Raw genomic sequence first — 23,508 nt, 5'->3', positions numbered from 1 at the left:
TGGATGTGTCAATGGGGATATTGAAGTCACCCATGATGATAGTGGGGATGTCAGCAGAAATATATATAACACCAAAATGTCACAGAAAGCACCTAATACTCTATGGATGACTAATTAAATACAGACACATTGTTAACTCATTTTTGGAGTGTTATCTACTGCCCTAACATAACAGAAAGCACCTAATACTTTATAGATGACTAATTGAATCTAGACAAATTTTTAAACGCTTTTTGGAATGTTATACTGTATATCACCAAAATGCCACAGAAAGCACCTAATACTCTATGGATGACTAACTGAATACAGACAAATTTTTCAACGCTTTTTTGGAGTCTTATATACCAATAAAAGTCACATAAAACACCTAATACTCTATAGATAACTAATTGAATACAGACAAATTTTAAAGTGCTTATTTGGAGTGCTGTATACCACCAAAATGTCACATAAAGCACTTAATACACTATGGATGACTAATTAACCCCTTAACCCCCGCAGCTTTTTTTTGGTTTTTCGTTTTCATTTTTCGCTCCCCTTCTTTCCAGAGCCATAACTTTTTTATTTTTCCATCAATATGGCCATGTGAGGGCTTGTTTTTTGCAGGACGAGTTTTACTTTTGAACATTACCATTGGTTTTACCATGTCATGTACTCAAAAATGTGAAAAAAATTCCAAGTGCGGTGAAATTGCAAAAAAAGGGCAATCCCACACTTGTTTTTTGATTGGCTTTTTGCTAGGTTCACCAAATGCTAAAACTGACCTGCCAAAATGATTCTCCAGGTCATTACAAGTTCATGGACACCAAACATGTCTAGGTTCTCTTTTATCTCAGTGGTGAAAAAAATTCCAAAATTTGGTAAAAAAGCATTGCGCAATTTTCTGTTACCCGTAGCGTCTCCATTTTTTGTGATCTCAGGTTGGGTGAGGGCTTATTTTTTGCGTGCCAAGCTTACGTTTTTAATGTTACTATTTTGTGCAGATACATTCTTTTGATCGTTCGTTAATGCCTTTTAATGCAAAGTCGCGGTGACAAAAAAAACATAATTCTGGCGTTTTTTTTTTTTTCTCATTCCGTCGTTTTAGCAATCAGGTTAATCCTTTTTTTTATTGATAGATCGGGTGATTCTGAACCCGGCGATACCAAATATGTGTAGGTTTGATTTTTCTTATTGTTTTATTTTGATTGGGGCGAAAGGGGTGATTTGAACTTTTATGGTTTTTTTTTTTCTTATATTTTTAAACATTTTTTTTTTTTTTTACTTTTGGCATGCTTCAATAGCCTCCATGGGAGGCTAGAAGCTGCCACAACTCGATCGCCTCTGCTACATAGAGTTAATGCACAGACCACAGAGTGGTGCTCATAGCAATCCGCCATCAACAACCATAGAGATCTCCGATGTATCACGTGACGGGGGTCAGCGGTGTGCGTATTTCCGGCCTGGTGGCTGGAAGCACTTGTTAAATGCTATTCCGTCAGCTGGCAGAAAGGGGTTAAATACAGACAAATTTTTCAACGCTTTTTTGGAGTCTTATATACCACCGAAATGTAACAGAAAGCACCTAATACGTTATGGATGACTAACTGAATGCAAACATTTATATAACTTATATAATGTGATTTAAATTTTTTATATTCTATCTCTCAATGTTAAAATTAACCTACCCTTAAAATTATAGACTGCTCATGTCTTTGTCAGTGGGCAAACTTACAAAATTAGCAAGGGATCAAATACTTATTTCCCCCACTGTATGGATGATTAATTGAATACAGAAAAATTTTTCAATGCTTTTTTGGACTGTTATATAACGCCTAAAGCGTTATAGTATATGGATAAGTAATTGAATGTAGAAAAACGTTTCAATGCTTTTTTTGGAGTGTTACTGTATATGCCACCGAAATGTACCACATAGCATGTAATAGTATATGCATGAGTAATTGAATACAGAAACATTTTTCAATGCTTTTTTGACTGTTATATAATGCCAAAATGTACCATAGACCACGTAATAGTATATAGATGAGTAATTGAATATAGAAAAATGTTTCAATGCTTTTTTGGAGTGTTAATAAATGCAGAAATGTAACACAATGCACCTAATACTCTAAGGATGACAGTATACGGTATATATTCGTGTATAAGCTGAGATTTTCAGCACATTTTTTGTGCTGAAAACGCCCCCCTCAGCTTATACACAAGTCATTGTCCAGAAAGCCGGCGGGGGAGGGGGAATGGCAGTGCAGGGGCAGGAGTCGGTGGCTGTGGCCCAGTTACAGCTGCAGCTGCTGGCTAACGGAGGACACCATACTCACCCTCCTTGCGCTGTCACTGCATCTCCATTGCTGCATCTCTGTCCCGATGCTGGCAGCTCTTCATGTGCTCAGCAGTCATGTGGTACCGCTCATTAAGGTAATGAATATGCACGCATCCCACTCCCATAGGCGTGGAGTGCATATTCATTACCTTAATGAACGGTACTACGTGACCGCTGAGCACAGAAAGAGCTGCCGCACCAGGACTATGGAGATGCAATGACAGTGCGAGGAGGGTGAGTAGGATGGGGGCGTGAGCCATGCGGGACCGGGGTAGCCGAGCCATGCGGGATCGGGGAGCCATGCATACAACAGGGGGAGCCACACATACCAGGACAGGACGGTGGAGCCACGCATAGCAGGACAGTGATAAGGGGACAATTCATACCTGGCTTATACTCAGGTCAATAAGCTTACACAGTTTTCCATGGCAAAGTTAGGTGGCTCGGCTTATACTCGGATCGGCTTATACTCGAGTATATACGGTAGTCAATTTTTTAACCCAAAAAATAAAAATGTGGTCAACTACTGCAGCTATATATTTAGCAATGGACAGCAAAACCATAATCTCTGCCTAGAGACTGTATTGAGACACTCTCTCTGCTCCTGTAACTCTCTCCCTCCCTAGGCTAAATGCAGAATGTATCTGATACAAACAGCAAAACAGCAGATTTGCCCTTACATGGGCTGTTAGTATGATGATTGAGCTTCACCACCAGTATCAACACTACAGGACTCTGATTTGTTAAACTGTGCACACACACGCCTGGACAAGCTCTCTCCCTCCAATAACAACGTTTACAGAGCAATGGCGTCAGTGGGTCGAGCCTGGTGGCGCCTGTCCTTTTATAACCCCTGATGATGTTACATGACCAGTCAATCACAGTAGTGAAACTACCAAGATGGCTACTGCATTACAGTGACTCACAGGCAATCCCCGCATGCTTACTGGCTGTGTCACAGGCCCCAAACATGCGAGGCAGGGAATCAAGTTTGAAACCGAGCACTAGGTAATGCTCACGGAGTGCAGAGCACCCAGATACTTACGTGATATCCGAGTATCACCCAGCACGTTCACGCATCCCTCATACCAAACAGACCTTAGAATGTTCTATTCAAAAAATGTAAACATGTAAAATGAAAAAATGTAAGCAGCCTTCCATATTTAATTCTATCATAATAAGAATTCTTAGTGTCACTGTCATTTAATGCCACAAAGAGCAGATTATGCTCTCTGTCATCTTACTGCAGTCATTGGTGAAGCCATGTCAAAGAAATATCATTTATCAAAGCATTGTGTTAACACTATCATAGTATTATTCCTTTATCACTACAATATATTCTGTGGTGAAGTACAATATTGTGTAAACAGGTAATTGCATATAATTATAAATAAATAAATACACTATATATGTCTACTAAAGAAAATAACATAGCAGTAGGGATGCATCAAAGAGAATCAAGCAAGAAAGAGTTTTCAGTATGTGTCAGCAGCGGGAACTAATACAGATGTACACAGGATTGCCTAGGTAGTAATAAGATTATGGTAGATTATATGCTTTGTTGTAGATGACTTGTAAAGGATAAAGATGTAGAAAAGTCCTAGTCAAAGTGAATTTAGATAGGTACAGTTATATGAAAAAGTTTGGGCACCCCTATAAATCTTAAGCTTAATGTTTTATAAAAATTGATTTTTTTGCAACAGCTAATTCAGTTTCATATATCTAATAACTGTTGGACACAGTAATGTTTCTGCCTTGAAATGAGGTTTATTGTACTAACAGAAAATGTGCAATCTGCATTCAAACAAAATTTGACAGGTGCATAAGTATGGGCACCTCACCAGAAAAGTGACATTAATATTTAGTAGATCCTCCTTTTGCAAAAATAACAGCCTCTAGTCGCTTCCTGTAGCTTTTAATGAGATCCTGGATGAAGGTATTTTTGACCATTCCTCTTTACAAAACAATTCCAGTTCAGTTAAGTTTGATGGTCGCCGAGCATGGACAGCTCTCTTCAAATGATCCCACAGATGTTCAATGATATTCAGGTCTGGGGACTGGGATGGCCATTCCAGAACAGTGTAATTTTTCCTCTGCATGAATGCCTGAGTAGATTTGGAGCGGTATTTTGGATCATTGTCTTGCTGAAAGATCCATCCCCTGCGTAACTTCAACTTTATCACTGATTCATGAACATTATTGTCAAGAATCTGCTGATACTGAGAGGAATCCAGGCGTCCCTCAACTTTAACAAGATTCCCGGTGCCGGCATTGGCCACACAGTCCCAAAGCATGATGGAGCCTCCACCAAATTTTACTGTGGGTAGCAAGTGTTTTTCTTGGAATGCTGTGTTTTTTTGCCGCCATGCATAACACCTTTTTGTATGACCAAACAACTCAATCTTGGTTTCATCAGTCCACAGGACCTTCTTCAAAAAGAAATTGGCTTCTCCAAATGTGCTTTTGCATACCTCAGCCGACTGTGTGGCGTGCTTGCAGAAACGGCTTCTTTCGCATCACTCTCCCATACAGCTTCTCCTTGTGCAAAGTGCGTTGTATAGTTGACCGATGCACAGTGACACCATCTGCAGCAAGTTGATGCTGCAGCTCTCTGGAGGTGGTCTGAGGATTGTCCTTGACTGATCTCACCATTCTTCTTCTCTGCCTTTCTGATGTTTTTCTTCGCCTGCCACTTCTGGCCTTAACAAGAACTGTACCTGTGTTCTTCCATTTCCTTACTATGTTACTCACAGTGGAAATTGACAGGTTAAATCTCTTAGACAGCTTTTTGTATCCTTCCCCTGAACAACTATGTTGAACTAGATGGTGGCCCGATTCTAACGCATCGGGTATTCTAGAATATGCATGTCCACATAGTATATTGCCCAGTGACGTAGTATATTGCCCAGTGACGTAGTATATTGCCCAGTTACATAGTATATTGCCCAGTGACGTAGTATATTGCCCAGTTACGTAGTATACAGCACAGAGCCACGTAGTATATTGCCCAGTTATGTACTATATTGCCCAGTTACGTAGTATATTGCCCAGTTACGTAGTATATTGCCCAGTGACGTAGTATATTGCCCAGCCACATAGTATATTGCCCAGTGACGTAGTATATTGCCCAGTGACGTAGTATATTGCCCAGTGACATAGTATATTGCCCAGTGACGTAGTATACAGCACAGAGCCACGTAGTATATTGCTCAGTGACATAGTGTACAGCACAGAGCCACATAGTATATTGCCCAGTGACGTAGTATACAGCACAGAGCCACGTAGTATATTGCCCAGCCACGTAGTATATTGCCCAGCCACGTAAGTCACAGGTTAAAAAATAAACATATACTCACCTTCCGAGGGGCCCCTTGTAGTTCTGTCACCTGTGTTCGGTTCAGGCGGCAGCTTCCGGTCCGAGGGTGTGATGACGTCGCGGTCACATGACCGTGACGTCACGGCAGGTCCTTCTCGCGCAGGCGCGCAGGGCCTGCGATGACGTCACGGTCACATGACTGTGACGTCACGGCAGGTCCTTCTCGCGCAGGGCCTGTGATGACATCGCGGTCACATGACCGTGACGTCATGGCAGGTCCTTGTCGCACACCAACCTTAGCACCGGAACCTGCTGCTTGCATGGACCGGTCACCAGAGAGTCGGAAAGTGGGTGGAAGGTGAGTATATAATGATTTGTTATTTTTTTTAAATTATTTTTAACATGAGATGTTTTTACTATTGAGGCTGCATAGGCGGCCTCAATAGTAAAAACTTGGTCACACAGGGTTAATAGGGGCGGTAACGGAGTGAGTTACCCGCGGCATAACGGCATTAACCCTGTGTGAGCCGTGACTGCGGGGAGTATGGAGCGGGCACTGACTGCAGGGGAGTAGGGAGGGACTAATCAGACTGTGCCCGTCGCTGATTGGTCTCGGCAGCCATGACAGGCAGCTGGCGAGACCAATCAGCGAATGAATATCCGTGACGGAAGTTGCCGACAGAAAGACGGAAGTACCCCTTAGACAATTATATATATAGATAGTCTTTGTTTTCAGATCATTTGACAGTTGTTTTGAGGAGCCCATGATGCCACTCTTCAGAGGAGATTCAAACAGGAGAACAACTTGCAAGTGGCCACTTTAAGTAGCTTTTCTCATGATTGCATACACCTGGCTATGAAGTTCAAAGCTCAATGAGGTTACAAAACCAAAAAAAGTGCTTTAGTAAGTCAGTAAAAAGTAGGTAGGAGTATTTAAAACAAGAAAATGATAAGGGTGCCCATACTTATGCACCTGTCAAATTTTGTTTGAATGCAGATTTCACATTTTCTGTTAGTACAATAAACCTCATTTCAAGGCAGAAACATTACTGTGTCCAACAGTTATTAGATATATGAAACTGAAATAGCTGTTGCAATAAACCCAATTTTTATAAAACATTAAGCTTAAGATTAATAGGGGTGCCCAAACTTTTTCATATAACTGTATATAGAGGATAACAAGTTAAGAGTAACTAAACATCTGCTGTTATTTTTTATATGGTGCTCTTTTAATTGCAAGTAGATAAGCAGGGGTCTGGGTCCTTTAAACCCCACCTATTGCTCCAAAATACACAACTCACAACACAACACAACAAGGTCTACAACTCAAGAGACAGGAGCGCATACGTCTTTTCTCAGCACGCTCATAAAGGGGGATTGGGATGTAGTAGAAAGTTTATGCTTTCCATTGCTCCCATACTCTTACATTGATCTGGGGCATGGTCCGAAAAGAGCTCTGTAATTCTGTCCCCCTGAGCTGCTCACCTTTTCTGACTAGCATTGCACATAAAATAAAAAATCCTTAGCAGAAATGGAAATGTTTTCCAGCCATATGTTGGCAATCCAGTATATAAGACTAAAGTGAATTAAGTTGTTCTAGCAAGGGTGTAATGACAGGTTTTGCAAAAGTGACAAGTTGCACCTGGGACTGAGGGCTTGAAGGCTCTCAAAAGAGATTCTGCCACTTAAAGGGAATCTGTCAGCAGGTTTTTCTTGTGTAATTTCTCAGATTATAAACCAAAACCTGGTGACAGATTCCTTTAATGGAATGCCAATGTTTATAAAGCTACAGTATGTTAATGTGCATCCAGTATTTGCACATATGCCACTATATAACTTACACATTTAAACATACTGTACATCAGGACGTATACCTTCAATGTATACTGAAAAGAAAACAGTGAGAATATAGTGTTTTTTCTGCACTGTGCGCGGTGTTATTTATTCTTCCCATGCTGTGCTTATTACGGTATTTATTTGTTATGACTTCATTGTGGGTGTTAGACTTTTCAACCTTGACATCACTATTTTTATTACACTTTTGCTTTGACAATACCCATTTTATGTAACAGGAGAGATAGCTGTAGCGTAGATAGCAACAAGCGATGATGGGATCAAGGACTTATTACCGAATGTCAAGATGGAGAGCTTGAACATGGGACTGCTGCTACTTAACATAAAGAAGACAGAGGTAATGACTATTACCAGGTACAACCAGGACACATTTGAGATGGTCAGTGACAAACTAGGTTATAAAGGACTTCAACTTACTCAGATCGATGATCACTCAAGATGTAGTGACGACACCAGAAGTCAATACAAGAATAGCTATGGGCAAATCAACAGTGAAGTCACTGGAAAAGATCTTCAAATTGAGGAACATTTCAATTGCGATGAAGACAATATGAGTCACACATAGTTTGGTCTTTTCTGTGGTAACATACAGATGTGAAACCTGGACGATAAAGAAACAAAGCAGAACAAGAATTGATGCCTTTGAAACCTGGTGCTGGAAAAGGATGCTATCCATACCATAAATGTCAAACCAAACATGTCACGCGAACCAAGGACCACCAAGCTGTGACATGCCTGCATTATCATATGAAGACAGCAATCACTGGAGGACATTATGGTCAGAAGAATAGAAAAAACAAGCTGAAGAAGACCAGCAACCAGATGGCTTGATACTATCAAGACAGCAGCAGAGAAGGCCCTGGTGGACCTATATAGACTTGCACAAGATCGATGTTCCTACAGAGTGTTCATCTATCAAGTCATCATTGCTCGAGATCAAGCCGAAGGCTGTTCAATTAAATTTGCTGTATGGGTACTTTAAAAATGCTTGGTACAAAGTAATATATTTATTGTCAAGAATAGGATACAATCTGGTGAGTACCATGCAGAAAGTATTTTGCAAAGTTTTCTTTAGGATAGGATTCCTTATTTTTTGTGGCACAGTCCTGAAATTGGAAGACTATCCTGCTGTTTTTGGAGGTTGGCAATATGTCCCAATTTTAACTGTATTTGCATCCTCTGCTCCTTGCTCCACTATTCAGCCTATGTTATCTGAGACTTGGCATAGCATGTTGAGGATGTCACTACTAGATCACACCTTCTGTGAGGAGTCATGCACAGCAGATGCCACTGCGACTTGCTTGTGGGAATAGGACCATGTTTTTTTTTGGACAGTGCAATACTCTGAGTAGGGTCAACATTTGGTGTTGTACTGTGGAGGGGGCACAATACTGCATGAGAGGCCACCTGGGGCATTATACTGTGTGACAGGGGACTGTGGGATCAACTATTAAAGTTTAATACAATGGTGGAGCAGTGAAGATCATGCCTGCTGCGCTGAGCCTCTCACATCAAAGACCGAAGCAGGCCTGCATTAGTTCTGTTCATCGTGAAAATTGGGCTAGGTGAGTATTTTTTAATTAACAAGCGCACAGTTGTGTGGAGGGGCACCATATAGTAAAGGGAAGGGTCAGGGCTGTATTTATAGTTAGTGCTGCCATAGACACAGAGATCTTCTCTTTTACAGGAACTTCCATGTGCATTTTGGAAGAATTGGCAAATGTAGTATTAATTTAAAGTGGTTTTCCAGTACTGGGACAACCTCTTCCCATTCAATGTGTTTTTGTCATTTAAAATAACTACAGTTGTATGAAAAAGTGTTTGCACCCTCCCTGATTTCCTATTCTTGTGCGTTTGTCATACTTAAATGGTTTAGATCACCAAACAAATTTAAATATTGGACAAAGATAACACAAGTAAACACAAAATGCAATTTTTCAATGAAAGTCTTTATTATTAAGGGGAAAAGAAATCCAAACCTAACGGGCCCTGTGTGAAAAGTGATTGCTTCCCCCTGTAAACATAAAATAACTGTAGTTTATTACATCTTTGGGAAGCTGAGTTCAAATTCCCAAGCCACACACAGGCCTGATTACTGAAAACACCTGTTCTCAATCAAAAAATTGCTTAAATAGGACCTCCCTGACAAAGTGAAGTAAGCCAAAAGACCCTCAAAAGCTAGACATCATTCCATAATCCAAATATATTCTGGAACAAATGAGCAACAAAGTCATTGAGATCTATCAGTCTGGAAAAGATTATAAAGACATTTCTAAAGCTTTGAGACTCCAGCGAACCACAGTGAGAGCCATTATTCACAAATGGCGAAAACATTGAACAATGGTGAACCTTCCCAGGAGTGGCCAGCCAACCAAAATTACCCCAAGAGTGCAGTGACCACTCATCCAAGAGCTCACAAAAAAACTCACAACAACATCCAAAGAACTCCAGGCCTCATTTGCTTCAGTTATGATCAGCGTTCATAACTCCACTATAAGAAAGAGACTGAGCAAAAATGGCCTGCAGGGCAGAGTTTCAAGACAAAAAGCACTGCTGAGCAATAAGAACATGCCATGTTTTGCCAGAAAACATCTTGATAATCCCCTAGACTTTTGAGAGAATACCCAAGGGCATCAAATTGTGTGTGGTGGAGTACCCTGCAGCATCATACTGTGTGTGTGAGGGGTTACCGTGGTTGACATTATGTGTCAGTGGGGTGCTTGAGATCATCATGTGTGGAGGGCAATGTGGGTGGATCATGCTGGCTGATCCTAAGAAAAATCTGATGTTCACGCCGCAATACTTGTTCATCTTTCATGTCTTTCAAAATTGGAAGATTTGGGAGTTATCAAGCTCATATAGATTATCGAATATTTTGAAATTTTCAATTTGTACACAATTTAGATTTGCATTAAACTGCAGGTACTCCAATTGCCCTGGAAAGACGTATATAATACTAGGACTGTATAAACCCCTTTCAAACGCTTTAATGCAAACACCACCTTATTAATGTCAAAGTGACCTCCACATATATTACTATGGGTAAATGGGTGGAAACTGATCTTCACTGCTGATTTGCCACACACACTACAGAATATTCAGAGTTGTATGGCTTCTTCTCCCTATTTCTAATGTTAATCTGTGAAATGTGACATCCTTTCATTAATCAGACTCACACCAGAATGGCTGTTGCTCAGCTCCCCTGCCTCAGCTTTTATATAGGCTATGATCAGCTGCTCTATACTATGTGATGTGCTATGCAATGTGATACCTACTAGGCATTATTGAGAAGTTAGTCAACAACGTTTTGTGAGCCTATTCTGGCTAATGAAATCTTCTGCATTATGCAAAATAGCAGTGGGTATTTTTGTTGGGTAACGCAAATCAAATTTTGCTTTCCAGGTCCTGTAAATTCGATTTACATGAGCTCACTCATCTCTATTAGCTCCTTTAGAAAGCCATATTGCAGGCATTGAAATTTGCCATTATAGTAGAGAAATATACAATTCTACGGGAAACCACTGAGAATAGCAAATGACATATCCCAGTGCACGCTCTAAACTATATCACAATGTTAGGGGATACTGACATCTAGTGGATAATCTAAAGTTTACAGATGTAAGACATTTTGAAATAACAATTCAGCATGACAAAAAGCAAACAAACTATGTACTGTATATATTTATTATAGAGGCAACTTAAGGCTCTTAAGATATCCAGTAAACAGTGAGTTTTCCCTACCTTACAAGTGCTTGGAACTGCTACTTACTGTGCATTAAAGTGGCTCACTCATTGTACAGTGGGTGAAATAAGTAATGAACAAGTCACCAATTTTCTAAGTAAATATATTTCTAAAGGTGCTATTGCCATGAAATTTTCACCACATGTTGGTAACAAGCCATCCAATCCACACAGGCAAAGAAATTAACAATACATGTCCATAAATTAAGTTATGTGTAATAATGAGAAATGGCACTGGGCAAAAGTATTGAACATGCTTACTGAAATGTATTCAATACTTCATACAAAAGCCTTTGGTGGTGATGATAGCTTTAAGATGCCTCTTTTATAGAGAAATTATTCACATGCATTGCTCAAGCGTGATTATGCCCCATTCTTTCACACACTCTTCAAATTCTGAAGGTTCTATAAGCTTCTTCTATGAACTCTGAGCTTTAGTTCCTTCTATAAATTTTCATGGTCGTGGCAAGTTTATGGTGAAATGATGTTCTTTCCACTTCTGATCCTAACGGTGCTCACTTGATCATTCAGTAGTTTAGAAATTCTTCTGTAACACATATGTTTTGCAACAAAAAGGTTGTGAAGGTCTTGAGACAACTTACTGGTTTTACCCATCATGAGATGTTTTTTTGTGTGGCACCTTGGAACTGAGACACCTTTTTATAGGCCATAGAACCAGTTGATATTATTTTTCACTAAGTGGCAGGATTGCTTTCTGATTAGTGATAGATTCCAGTTGGTGCCATGATGTTCTATGACTTTTTGAATTTCTCCTTTTTCATGTGTTCAATACTTTTTCCTTGTGTCATTTTACATTATTAAAAATAACAATTTGTGGACATCTATGGTTTGATTTATTTGCCTGTGTGGATTAGATGGGTTGTTACCTACATATGATGGGAATTTCATGTCAATAGCACCTTTAGAAATATATTTACATAGAAAACTTATTGTATATGCCTTTCTTTGGGCATATGTGTGTCATACAGAGGAGTAGCCTCCATAGAACCTACTGTTGTGCCCAAAAGTTTACATACCCCAGCAGAATTTTTGCTTTTTTGGCCTTTTTCAGAGAATATGAATGATAACACCACAACTTTTTTTCCAATCATGGTTAGTGGTTGGGTGAAGCCATTTATTATGAAACTACTGTGTTTTATCTTTTTAAATCATAATGACAACCCAAAACATCCAAATGACCCTGATCAAAAGTTCACATACCCTGGTGATTTTGGTCTGATAATATGCACAGACATTGACACAAATGGGGTTGAATGGCTACTAAAGGTAACATCCTCACCTGTGACCTGTTTACTTGTAATCAGTGTGTGTGCATAAAAGCTGAGTGAGTTTCTGGGATCCAGACAGACTCTTGCATCTTTCATCCAGCCACTGACGCTTCTGGATTGTGAGTCATGGAGAAAGCAAAACTTCTGCAGGGGTATGTAAACTTTTGAGCACAACTCTATATAAGCCAGAGCAGTTACTGCAAACACCTGAGATTCATGCTGCATTCAGACCCATCCTAGTGCTGTCCCTTTTTTATCAGCAAGTATATTAACCCATAGAGTTTAATTGATCCAAACACACAGCAGTTTTATCCCTTTAACAACCAGAGGTATTTTTGGTTTTGCATTTTTGTTTTTTGCTCCCCTTCTTCCTAGTCATATCTTTTTTATTTTTTAGTCAAAATGGCCATGTGAGGGCTTGTTTTCCGGGACGAGTTGTACTTTTGAATGACACCATTGGTTTTACCATGTCTTGTAATAGAAAACAGGAAAACAATTCCAAGTGCAGTGAAATTGCAAGAAAAAGTGCAATCCCACACTTGTTTTTTGTTTGTTTTTTTACTAGGTTCACTAAATGCTAAAACTGACCTGCAGTTATGATTCCCCAAATCATTACGAGTTCGAAGACACCAAACATGTTTTTTATCTAAGTGGTGAAAAAAAACTCCAAAGTTTGTAAAGAAAAAAAAAGTTGCCTTTTTCCGAGACATGTAGCGTCTCCATTTTTCGGGATCCAGGGCTGGGTGAGGGCTTAATTTTTGTGCGCAGATCTGATGTTTTTATTGATACCATTTTGGTGTAGATACGATCTTTTGATCGCTAGTTATTGCATTTTGTTGCAATGTAAAAAAAAAGAACATAATTCTGGCTTTCTGATTTTTTTTTCGCTATGCCGTTTACCGATTGGATTAATTCTTTTAATATACTGATAGATTGGGCGAATCTGAACTCGTCGACACCAAATATATGTATATTTGATTTTTTAATTGTTTTATTTTGAATGGGGCGAAAGGGAGGTGATTTGAACTTTCATATTTTTTAAATTTTTTAAATATTTTTTAAAACTTTTTTTTACTTTTTACTTGCTTCAATAATATCCATGCGAGACTAGAAGCTGCAGTTGTCTGATCGCCTCTGCTATATAGAATAGGGCTGCAGACCTGCTCTATACAGCAGAGATGCTCACTTGCTATGAGCGACGACCACCAGACGGTGCTCATAGCGATCCAGCTATGACAACCACAGGGGTCTCCTGCTGACCCCGGGTTGTCATGCCAACCCATCGGCGACCCGCAGTCATGTGACACGGGCGCTTGATGGGAGGAGGTAATGACGCTCTTCCTGCACGTGCATGTTAAATGCCGCTGTCAACGTTTGACAGCAGCATTTAACATGTTAACAGCCGTGGATGAATCGCGATTCCACCCACGGCTGTTTCGGGCACGTCAGCTGATCAGGTAAGCTGTTATGTGCCAGAAAAGGTGCGGGCTCATCGCCGGAGCCTGCACCAAACCGGGGAAGGCGTCCAATGATGGACTATGTCCGTCATTGGATGTTAAGGGGTTAAGCACAGATCCGTGTGTCTAATCTGTGATACTCAGAACATGAGCAATTTGCAGATCAGGCTCTGCCATTAAAGTCTATGGGTATCTGTATGAAACAAATGAAACATAAAATACAGACTTTGTACTGTAGACTTCCATCCTATGTTCATCTGTTTTTAACTGATATATTGTAAAGAGTCGATGGATAAAACAATTTAGACAGTTTGCCTACTTTAGTGAAAAAGAAAAACGGATTAGAAAAAAATCACAAGCAACTAGGATGGCGCCTGTGAAAAAAATAATTCACAATCTCTCGAATTGTAACACTGTCAGGGTTGTGTGAATATAGCCGTACGAAGCTGGAGCCACATCAATCATCTGAATACTGGGTCAGCTTTAATGTGAAAAAAGTTTTGCTGTTGATGATTTTAACAAGAACTGATGAGAACCAGATTAGATAGAACAGTATTTTCACCGTTGCCATTATGATCCTCTAGTTATAATATTATGTGAAAACAGTTGTTATATCAAAATAAATATATTACTATTTCTTTGAAATTTTTTTCATCCCTAATATTTTAAGATTTGTTCTACCTTTTTTAACTTTAAGGATCCAAGTGCAATGCCCAGGCCTACTTCACAAGACTTAGCAGGATTCTGGGACCTCCTGCAATTATCCATTGAGGATGTAAGCTTGAAGTTTGACAAGTTGCACCATTTGAAAGCCAATGATTGGAAAGCAATGGATTCTCCTGAAAAGAAGGTGGGAGCATACATAGCAAATAACACGGCCTATTCCTCATATTCTAACACAGTGTTCTAGAAAACTGTAATATTTTTACAAAATCAGCTCATAATGTACTGTATACAGGTCTTGAAACATTTTTATTATTAAATCAATTACATTTTTAAAAGCTAAACAATATATTTTTGCATTGTGTAAGCATGTAAATCTAGTCTTTAGGGCTTTTTATTTGTAGTTGAGATTTTTTTTGTTCTACTTGTATTTCAAAGCATTGTTGTTGTTCAGTGTTACGCTGACTGGGGGACCTGGGGGGACTAGGCCTTCGTTGGCCCCACAGCCAACATGGTAAACCCTCTGTCAAACACTTTAAATGCAAAGTTTCTAACCTAACCTCATCTAAGGGATTAAAACTTCTGAGACCAGAAATGAGCGGATAAGGCAACATTCGAATTTGCCTGTGTGCGTAGATTTTTTTCTCGCTACGCTGTTTAGCGATCAGGTTAATGCTTTTATTTTATTGATAGATTGGGTGATTCTGAACGTGGAGATACTAAATATGTGTAGGTTTTGGTTTTTTTATTGATTTATTTTGAATGGGGCGAAAAGGAGGTGATTTAAACTTTTATATTTTTTTATTTTTTTTCACATTTTTTTTTACTTTTTTTTAACTTTTGCCATGCTTCAATAGCCTCCATAGGAGGCTAGAAGCTGGCACAACGTGATCAGCTCTGCTACATAGCAGCGATCATCAGATCGCTGCTATGCAGCAGAAATCCAGGTGTGCATCATGTGACGGGGGTCAGTGATGCGCTCATTTCTGGCCACCCGGCCGGAAGCGCCGGTTAAGTGCCGCTGTCTGCGTTTGACAGCGGCATTTAACTAGTTAATAGCGGCGGGTGAATAGCGATTTCACCCGCCGCTATTGCGGGCACATGTCAGCTGTTCAAAACAGCTGACATGTCCCGGCTTTGATGCGGGCTCACCACCGGAGCCCACATCAAAGCAGGGGATCTGACCTCGGACGTACTATCCCGTCCGAGGTCAGAAAGGGGTTAGATGCATACTCACATGCAATTCACCAGAAAATTATTCCTCTTAGACGAAGTTCACACCAGGCTTTTTTGCAGCATTTTTTGTTTTTTTATGAAACATTTCAGCTGCTTTTTACAGTACCAGCAAAGTCTATGAGATTTAAGAAATCTCATGCACACAGCTTGGTTTTTTTGTCATCAGGATTTTGTGCTATGCATGTTTTTTTACACAACAGCGTTTTTTTCACCCATTGAAATAAATGGGTGGTAAAAAAATGCTGCAAAAATGCACCAAAAACGCAAGTATCAGGTTTTGCTGCGTTTTTTGTGCCAAAACCTGACTCTAAACTTTATGAGCATGCACAAGGCACACATCTAACATTCCAAAACTGCCACAAAAAATGCACAAAAAACGCATTAAAAAAGCCAAAAAAACATAGAAAACATTTTTTTTCTGCAGCTTCTTTCCTGCCAAGAGATCAGGTTTTGCTGCTGAAGAAAAACATTGAAGAAACGCCTAGTGTGAACGTAAAGTTAAAGGGAACCTGTCACCAGGTAAGTCCCCAATCTCCTCTGCATAGCACTATGATACCTTTTATTATACCCCTATAATGTGAAATCCTTTCAAAGGGGCGTCGCTGGTCTTGATCTCTTGTCGCACTCACTGTACTCCTGTTAGCTTCATGTGGATGACAAATCCTACATAATCCACACAGTGTCCCCTAACCACCCTCCTGCGCAGGTATACTGCAATGTGCATGTGCCGTCTTCACTTCCGGGTCATTGGCACTCTTTGGACTCTCCCAGCACATGCGCATTATAGTACCTTGCTCTGCCCTCAGCAGGTTAGAGAGAAGTGCGCCTGCGCAGGGAGACACTGTGTGGATGACGTGAGATGTATCATCCACAGGAAGCAAGTGGAAGAACTGTGATTGCAACGAGAGGACGCACCGAATCAAGACCAGTGATGCCCATAGGACCAGACCACACTGTATGGGGTTAATTAACAAGGTATTTTGTGTGCTAGGGGATTGAGGACTTACATACAGATTACTAGAATACTGTAAAAGGTAAAACAGACCTTAAAGTTGATGGTTGTACTTTATATTTGGAAAATCTTGTGACCGGTTCCCTTTAAGGTTGAGCAAATTAGAAACAGAGCGTTCCAGCTGAGTTTCACAGCCTACTGCAGGTTTCCTTGCTATGAGAAATATTTCACACTTTTTAAATTAAATAACATAATCTCTATATCATTTTTAGGATGACAAGAAATTCCCACCTGCAATACCAAAGAAAACTTCCAGGGGAAAATTCCCTGTCACTCGAGAAAGGTCTCTGGACCTACCTGACCGTCAAAGACAAGAAGCCAGAAGACGCTTAATGGCGGCAAAGAGAGCGGCTTCATTCCGGCAAAATTCAGCCAGTGAGCGTGCAGACAGCATCGAAATATACATACCAGAAGCCCAAACTAGGCTTTAAGAACAAAGCACTGTATTGGTCTTTTTTAAACAACATATTTGTACAGTTTGTAGCACACCTGATCATTTTAGTTAATCTCTCTACTTATATATGCCCTTGTCATTGTGCTCTTTGTGCCATAAGCGCAGTGGAATGCTATTTCATTTCCTCCGAGTTTGCTAAACTCATTGCAAAAACTCCTTGTTTTGCTACCCATGTCTGACTCGAGATCAGCTACATGCATAGGGCTTGTTGAGACCTGACTTCTCCAACATGTTCTCAGAGGACAACGAGAAAAACCTCCAAGATGGAACCCAGCCTAAATTCTTGGTTATTTCTATTTTTATAAATTACACGATCTTTAGAAACAAGAATAACTAAATGGGTACATCTCGCCACTCATTAGAGGCATTAGCTATTCCAAGTAGAAGGTGCTACACATTAGAAATGCAGGGGAAAATGAATGCATTACTCTCTGAACTCCTCTTTATTTCGTTTAGATCAGACTAGATAGGTAACTATGCTGCTCCTATTCACATTAGCAGGTTGCATAGAGCAACCAAAGATCACCAATCTCTAATATTTCATTTGGTTGCTTGGAAAAATAGAACCTCCAAGAACCTTTGTCGGGTTAACCCTTTGCACTCTACAATCCAACCATGTATTCGAAATGCAAGAAGACTTCATGAGTGTATCTGTGGAAAGAAAGTGAATGCCTTAACAAAAAGATGTTTTGAAACCCAATATGAAATGGATAGTCAAACGTCCTTCCATGGACTCTACACTTCTGTTTACATTTGTCTTTATTTTTAATACATTGTTGTATATGCTATATTAACACACACTCAAAGCTACTACTATGTTGACAGGGCATCCTTTCAAATATGAATGTTTGCTGTTTAAAATGCCAGTTGTGACGTGGTAATAATTTTTAAAATCATGACTATAAGTGGTAGATATCTTTCCGTTTTGATGGTTATTTTAAGGTATAGTAATGGTGATATGTGGTTTACACCTGTAATTTATTAATTTATTTTTATATAAATTATTTTTCTTCCTTAGCAGATTTCATTAATAACTTGATTGTCTCAACATGCAACAGTGTAAGGGAATAAGGGAATGTAGCAATTTTTCGCATCTCCAGTTAACGTAAAGAGGAACCATGTAACCTCAAATTTCAGTTCAGTTTTTCTTGTCCAATTTATCATAAAGCTTCCCTTTATGTGTGTGGCTAACTAGCGGAAAGGGCTTTTTTTAGTTTCAGGATAAAATAACTATTAATGTAATTTGCATTAGCTGCTATATCCTTCCAAGATAGTATTTCTATATGGTTGCAAAAGGAACATGACAAAACTAAAACCTTCAGATATGGTCATAAAAAGCCTTAAACATTTTAGTATTTTTTTTCTTTTTAATGAAGTTTAATAAAAATGTCATCATTAATACCATTACCTAAACTTTTTTTTAATTATTAATTAGCATTTGCAAGGTTATGAATCTTTATAATATACTCCACTGCATTGTTTTGCTTTCTTCTGTTCCAAAAACCATGCTGAAAATTACCTGGCTAGTTAATGCACTTTTAGAAGCTGCTTTCAACTGCTGCTCTATAAAGAATGCACTCTCAAACACTATTTATGAAAACTCTCACTGTTTGAACATTGGGCAGTGGAGCTTAGAAGCTCATGCATGGAGTATGTTTGTAAATAGTGTTTGAATATGGATTTTTGTTCAGCAGTTGAAAGTATCTTCTAAAGGAGCATGAAATAGGAAGTTAAAATATCACTCTCTGCATTAAGTCTTTGAGAGAAGGAAGCAAAAAAAGACAATAGAGTAAATTGCTAAATTTTAGAAATTTGGAAAAGCTAGTCAATAATTAAAATTTTTTAGTTAATATATTAAGTAAGAATACTAACTCATAGACTGCCTACACTGTACATACTAAATAAAATAAGTTTATTGTTTTGTTTTTCTTTAGTTACTTTATTTATTTTATCATCCCACTTGTCAAACTTTCAGCTACAGAGTTGTCTTGCTTAGAATGTCCATTTCCATGTGCTCTACTATAGCAAGCTAAGTTAGTAAAAGTCCGTGATACATACTTTTTTATTGGTTAAAGCTGAGAGTAGGGTTGAGCGACCTTTACTTTTATAGGATCGGGTCGGGTTTCACGAAACCCGACTTTTTCAAAAGTCGGGTCGAGTGAAATCGGCCGATCCTATAAAAAAGTCGGGGTCGGGGTCGGCGGAAACTCGAAACCCAATGCAGTGCATTGGGTTTCCAATGGTTCCCAGGGTCTGAAGGAGCGGAAACTCTCCTTCAGGCCCTGGGATCCATATTTAAGTGTAAAATAAAGAATTAAAATAAAAAATATCGCTATACTTACCCTCTGACGGGCCCTGGTACTAACCGGGAACCTTCCTTCCTTAGAATCAGCCTTCCAGGACCTTGCGGTGACTTCGCGGTGACGTCGCGGCTTGTGATTGGTCGCGCGGCCGCCCATGTGACCGCTCGCGCGACCAATCACAAGCCGCGACGTCACCGTGACGTCACCGAAGGTCCTGGAAGGGCTGATTCTTAGGAAGGAAGGCTGCCGGAAAGAAGCAGGGCGTGTCCGAGGGTGAGTATATACCTAATAGGAATATACTCACCCTCGGCTTCGTTCCGGCAGCCTTCCTTCCTAAGAATCAGCCCTTCCAGGACCTTCGGTGACGTCACGGCGACGTCGCGGTTTGTGATTGGTCGCGCGAGCGGTCACATGGGCGGCCGCGCGACCAATCACAAGCCGCGACGTCACCGTGACGTCACCGCAAGGTCCTGGAAGGCTGATTCTAAGGAAGGAAGGTTCCCGGTTAGTACCAGGGCCCGTCAGAGGGTAAGTATAGCAATATTTTTTATTTTAATTCTTTATTTTACACTTAAATCTGAATTCCGATACGAATTCCCAATATCTTAAACATATCGGGAATCGGTATCGGAATTCCGATTCCAGATTCAGAAGATCGCCGACTTCATGGCCGACCCCACACAGGGGTCGGGTCGGGTTTCATGAAACCCGACTTTGCCAAAAGTCGGCGACTTCTGAAAATTGCCGACCCGTTTCGCTCAACCCTAGCTGAGAGTAATATTGATTACAGGAATTAGCTCGGGGCCATAGTTATTCTTTGAAAATACAGTAAAGACCATCCAATTTTTCACCATCCAATGCTTAGCTGGTCACCATCAGCTGGTCTTAGATTAACCTGAAATCAAAGATGTGATTTTTCTATTTTGACATCTTCAATTGCTTGAGACTAGATTAATACATGCAGTTTTAATGCATTTTTTTTTTCAATAAATGCCAGGAGTGGTTAAAAAGAAGAAGGAAAAGTGTTACTAAAGTAGACTACTTGGGCTAAATTCATAGTGTTCAGATTTGGTGTCACCATTTAAAATGGTTCTGATAAATGTAAATGTATGGCTAGCCATAGGCTACAGAGTAACATATGTCTGCCACTAACCGCTTAAAACGTTATAATAAAACTGACAATCATTTGGTCATTTTTTTCCTCAGTACGGCTTTCAATTTTTGGCATCATTAACTAAAGAATGGACATGCTGAAGAAAAATAATGTAACTTTTATGTAATTAAATAATGTGGTTAATGCATAGTAATCAGATAATCGATAACTAAATAGCCAAATACATAATAATTCATTAAATTATATAAGGTAATATTTAAAATATTTTTATTACCTTTTTTTTAAAAGATTTGCCTAGAGAATTATACAATTAAGCCTTAGTTTTACATACATTGTAATTGACTTCATAGAAATAATAAAATGGCTTTTTTCCATTTGGTAAAGTAATTACACAACTGTAGGTTTAGAAGTCTTTAAAAAAGACGTGCACCAAGATGTACAGACAAGGCAAGCTGCAATCGTTTCCAATTTCTGCTTAGCTAAAATAGAAATAAAAAGACACTAAATATTCAAAATTCCCTAGCTCTAAAATAAAATAATAGAAAACACAAACAAGTTTATTATCAGGTGTTAGCAAGCCTTCAGGGAATTGTTATGTTTATTCCAAGCTAAATATATTATAGATAGAGATCCGTAAAGACGAGTGGGTCAGGCAAAATTCTAACTTGCCTGGGAAATTCGATTTCAGAGAAGTAATTCTCTACGAGTTCAATGTCTCTTACTGTATTCTAGCATCTCTCCAGACCCGTAACCATAATAAACTTTATATGCAAAAAATTAAAATAATCATTATACTCACCTTACCTGTTACCACTCACGCCCCTCCACTAGTCACCGCTCTCTGTCCGGTTCCTTGCAGCATCTTTTGATTTCCACCATTCAAGCTAAAATCCCACAAACACAGAGAAGATCATGATATAACACAGGTGGTGGTGAGTAGCGCAGTTGCCGGAGAGGTGAGCGGTAATGTGAGTATGAAGATTTTTTTAACCTTCTGATAGCCCTTCACGCTGGCCACATTTTGTGAAATCGCGCGGAAGCAAATTACAAAAAATCTGCATTTTGGTGACTCCAGATTCTTGTAATATTCAAGTAGAATTTAATTCCATTCAAATTTTCATCTCTAACTAGCAAATAATAAGCGACCATGATACAGCAGTTTACACAACTATTGTAGAAGTAGACAGGTAGGCTTTCACACAAAGGCTTATTTCCTGAAATCTTAAAATTTCGATAAAACCTCACATTTTAAAATTCTATGCTTTTTTAAATGTGGCATCTTTTACATTATTTTTAATTGAATTATTAATTTGCTTATTGGAAATATGCCGGAAAATAGTGCCATACCTAACAAATGCTGCCCCAAAATACTGCCAAACTAAAGTATATTGTACATTTTATCTTTCAATATAGACTTCAAAATAACATCACATAACAATCTACTAAAAAGGTTAAAGAATAAAGGAGTTCCTAAAAAAATGTAATTTTTAGAAACAAAACACTGTCCAAATCCAAGCTAATATATATAATAGAACAAATGAAAAAAATACTGCTACCAGAAAAAAATGAAATGTTCTAACATTTAATCTGTATGTATATTTTGTCTCAAGTGAATTCATTAAGGGCCATTTGCAATTGAATAATACTCCAGAAAATGCAGTCCTCAAAAGCAGCATAATAAAAGCTAAAAAAGTTAGTCAATATGGAACACAGTAATGTATGTGCAAGATCTAAACAGAATCCATTGTAAAAACTAGTACTTCCAATCCTTTGCATGTTTAATCAATAGAATATAGATATTTTTATCTGTACATAAGATTTTACTTTCTAGCCATTTCCCATTTAAGGCCTCATGCCCTGACTTCATACTGTACTCAAGTTTCATGCCACACGGAGAGCTCCTAGAATAACTCTGCTTTTAGGTAAGAATGCAATGTCTTACAGAGGTGCATGGAGACTCCGTACAGAGACCCATGGCCTGAAGTCTGTGTATCGAGGTGTACCTCCATGCACTCTGCGGGGTTACATGCATGAGTCTTTGACCTTTTTATATTGTCACCATCAGAAACAGTATAACATCAAGGGATTTAGGGAGTTCTACATACTGGTTAGCACTGTTCACTTTAAATTGTTTTTAACCTTTTGCCTCACGCTCAAAGATAATCTGCTCCTGTGCAGGGTCCCTGAGCAATCTTCACAATGATTAGAAAGCGCATTGATGCAGTGCTTTGTCTGATCATAGAAAGAAATGTGTTGTGTAAGGCCATGTGCACACGTTCAGGATTTTTCGCGTTTTTTTGCTATAAAAACGTGATAAAAACGCGAAAAAAACGCTTACATATGCCTCCTATTATTTACAGGGTATTCCGCATTTTTTGTGCAAATGTTGCGATTTTTTCCGCGAAAAAAATCGCATCGCGGAAAAAAAAGCAACATGTTCATTAAAAATGCGGAATTGCGGGGATTCCGCACACCTAGGAGTGCATTGATCTGCTTACTTCCCGCACGGGGCTGAGCCCACCATGCGGGAAGTAAGCAGATCATGTGCGGTTGGTACCCAGGGTGGAGGAGAGGAGACTCTCCTCCACGGACTGGGCTCCATATAATTGGTAAAAAAAAAAGAATTAAAATAAAAAATAGTGATATACTCACCTTCGATGTCTTCCCGCCTCTCCGCTGCATGCTGCCGCTTCGGTTTCTATAGCTGGTGTGCGGTGAAGGACCTGCGATGACGTCGCGGTCCTGTGATTGG

General features: G+C 39.3%; 1 protein-coding gene across 9 annotated transcripts in view; it reads left to right on the top strand.

Annotated features, from left to right (window-relative positions):
• DLGAP2 (DLG associated protein 2) overlaps nucleotides 1–19,537 on the top strand; it is a 1,328,681-nt gene extending 1,309,144 nt beyond the window's left edge. For all 9 annotated transcript variants that reach the window (XM_077290075.1, XM_077290073.1, XM_077290074.1 and 6 more), the window contains 2 exons: nucleotides 14,672–14,824; nucleotides 17,098–19,537. In XM_077290075.1, the coding sequence (XP_077146190.1) occupies nucleotides 14,672–14,824; nucleotides 17,098–17,316 (372 nt within the window). In that variant the 3' untranslated portion in view covers nucleotides 17,317–19,537. The remainder of the gene's footprint in view (nucleotides 1–14,671; nucleotides 14,825–17,097) is intronic.
• The last annotated feature ends 3,971 nt before the right edge of the window (nucleotides 19,538–23,508 follow it).

Source organism: Ranitomeya variabilis, chromosome 2 (genome assembly GCF_051348905.1).
Source record: "Ranitomeya variabilis isolate aRanVar5 chromosome 2, aRanVar5.hap1, whole genome shotgun sequence".
NCBI lineage: Eukaryota > Metazoa > Chordata > Amphibia > Anura > Dendrobatidae > Ranitomeya > Ranitomeya variabilis.
Note: the sequence above shows the minus strand (reverse complement) of the source record. Positions and strands in the feature narration are given on the sequence as shown.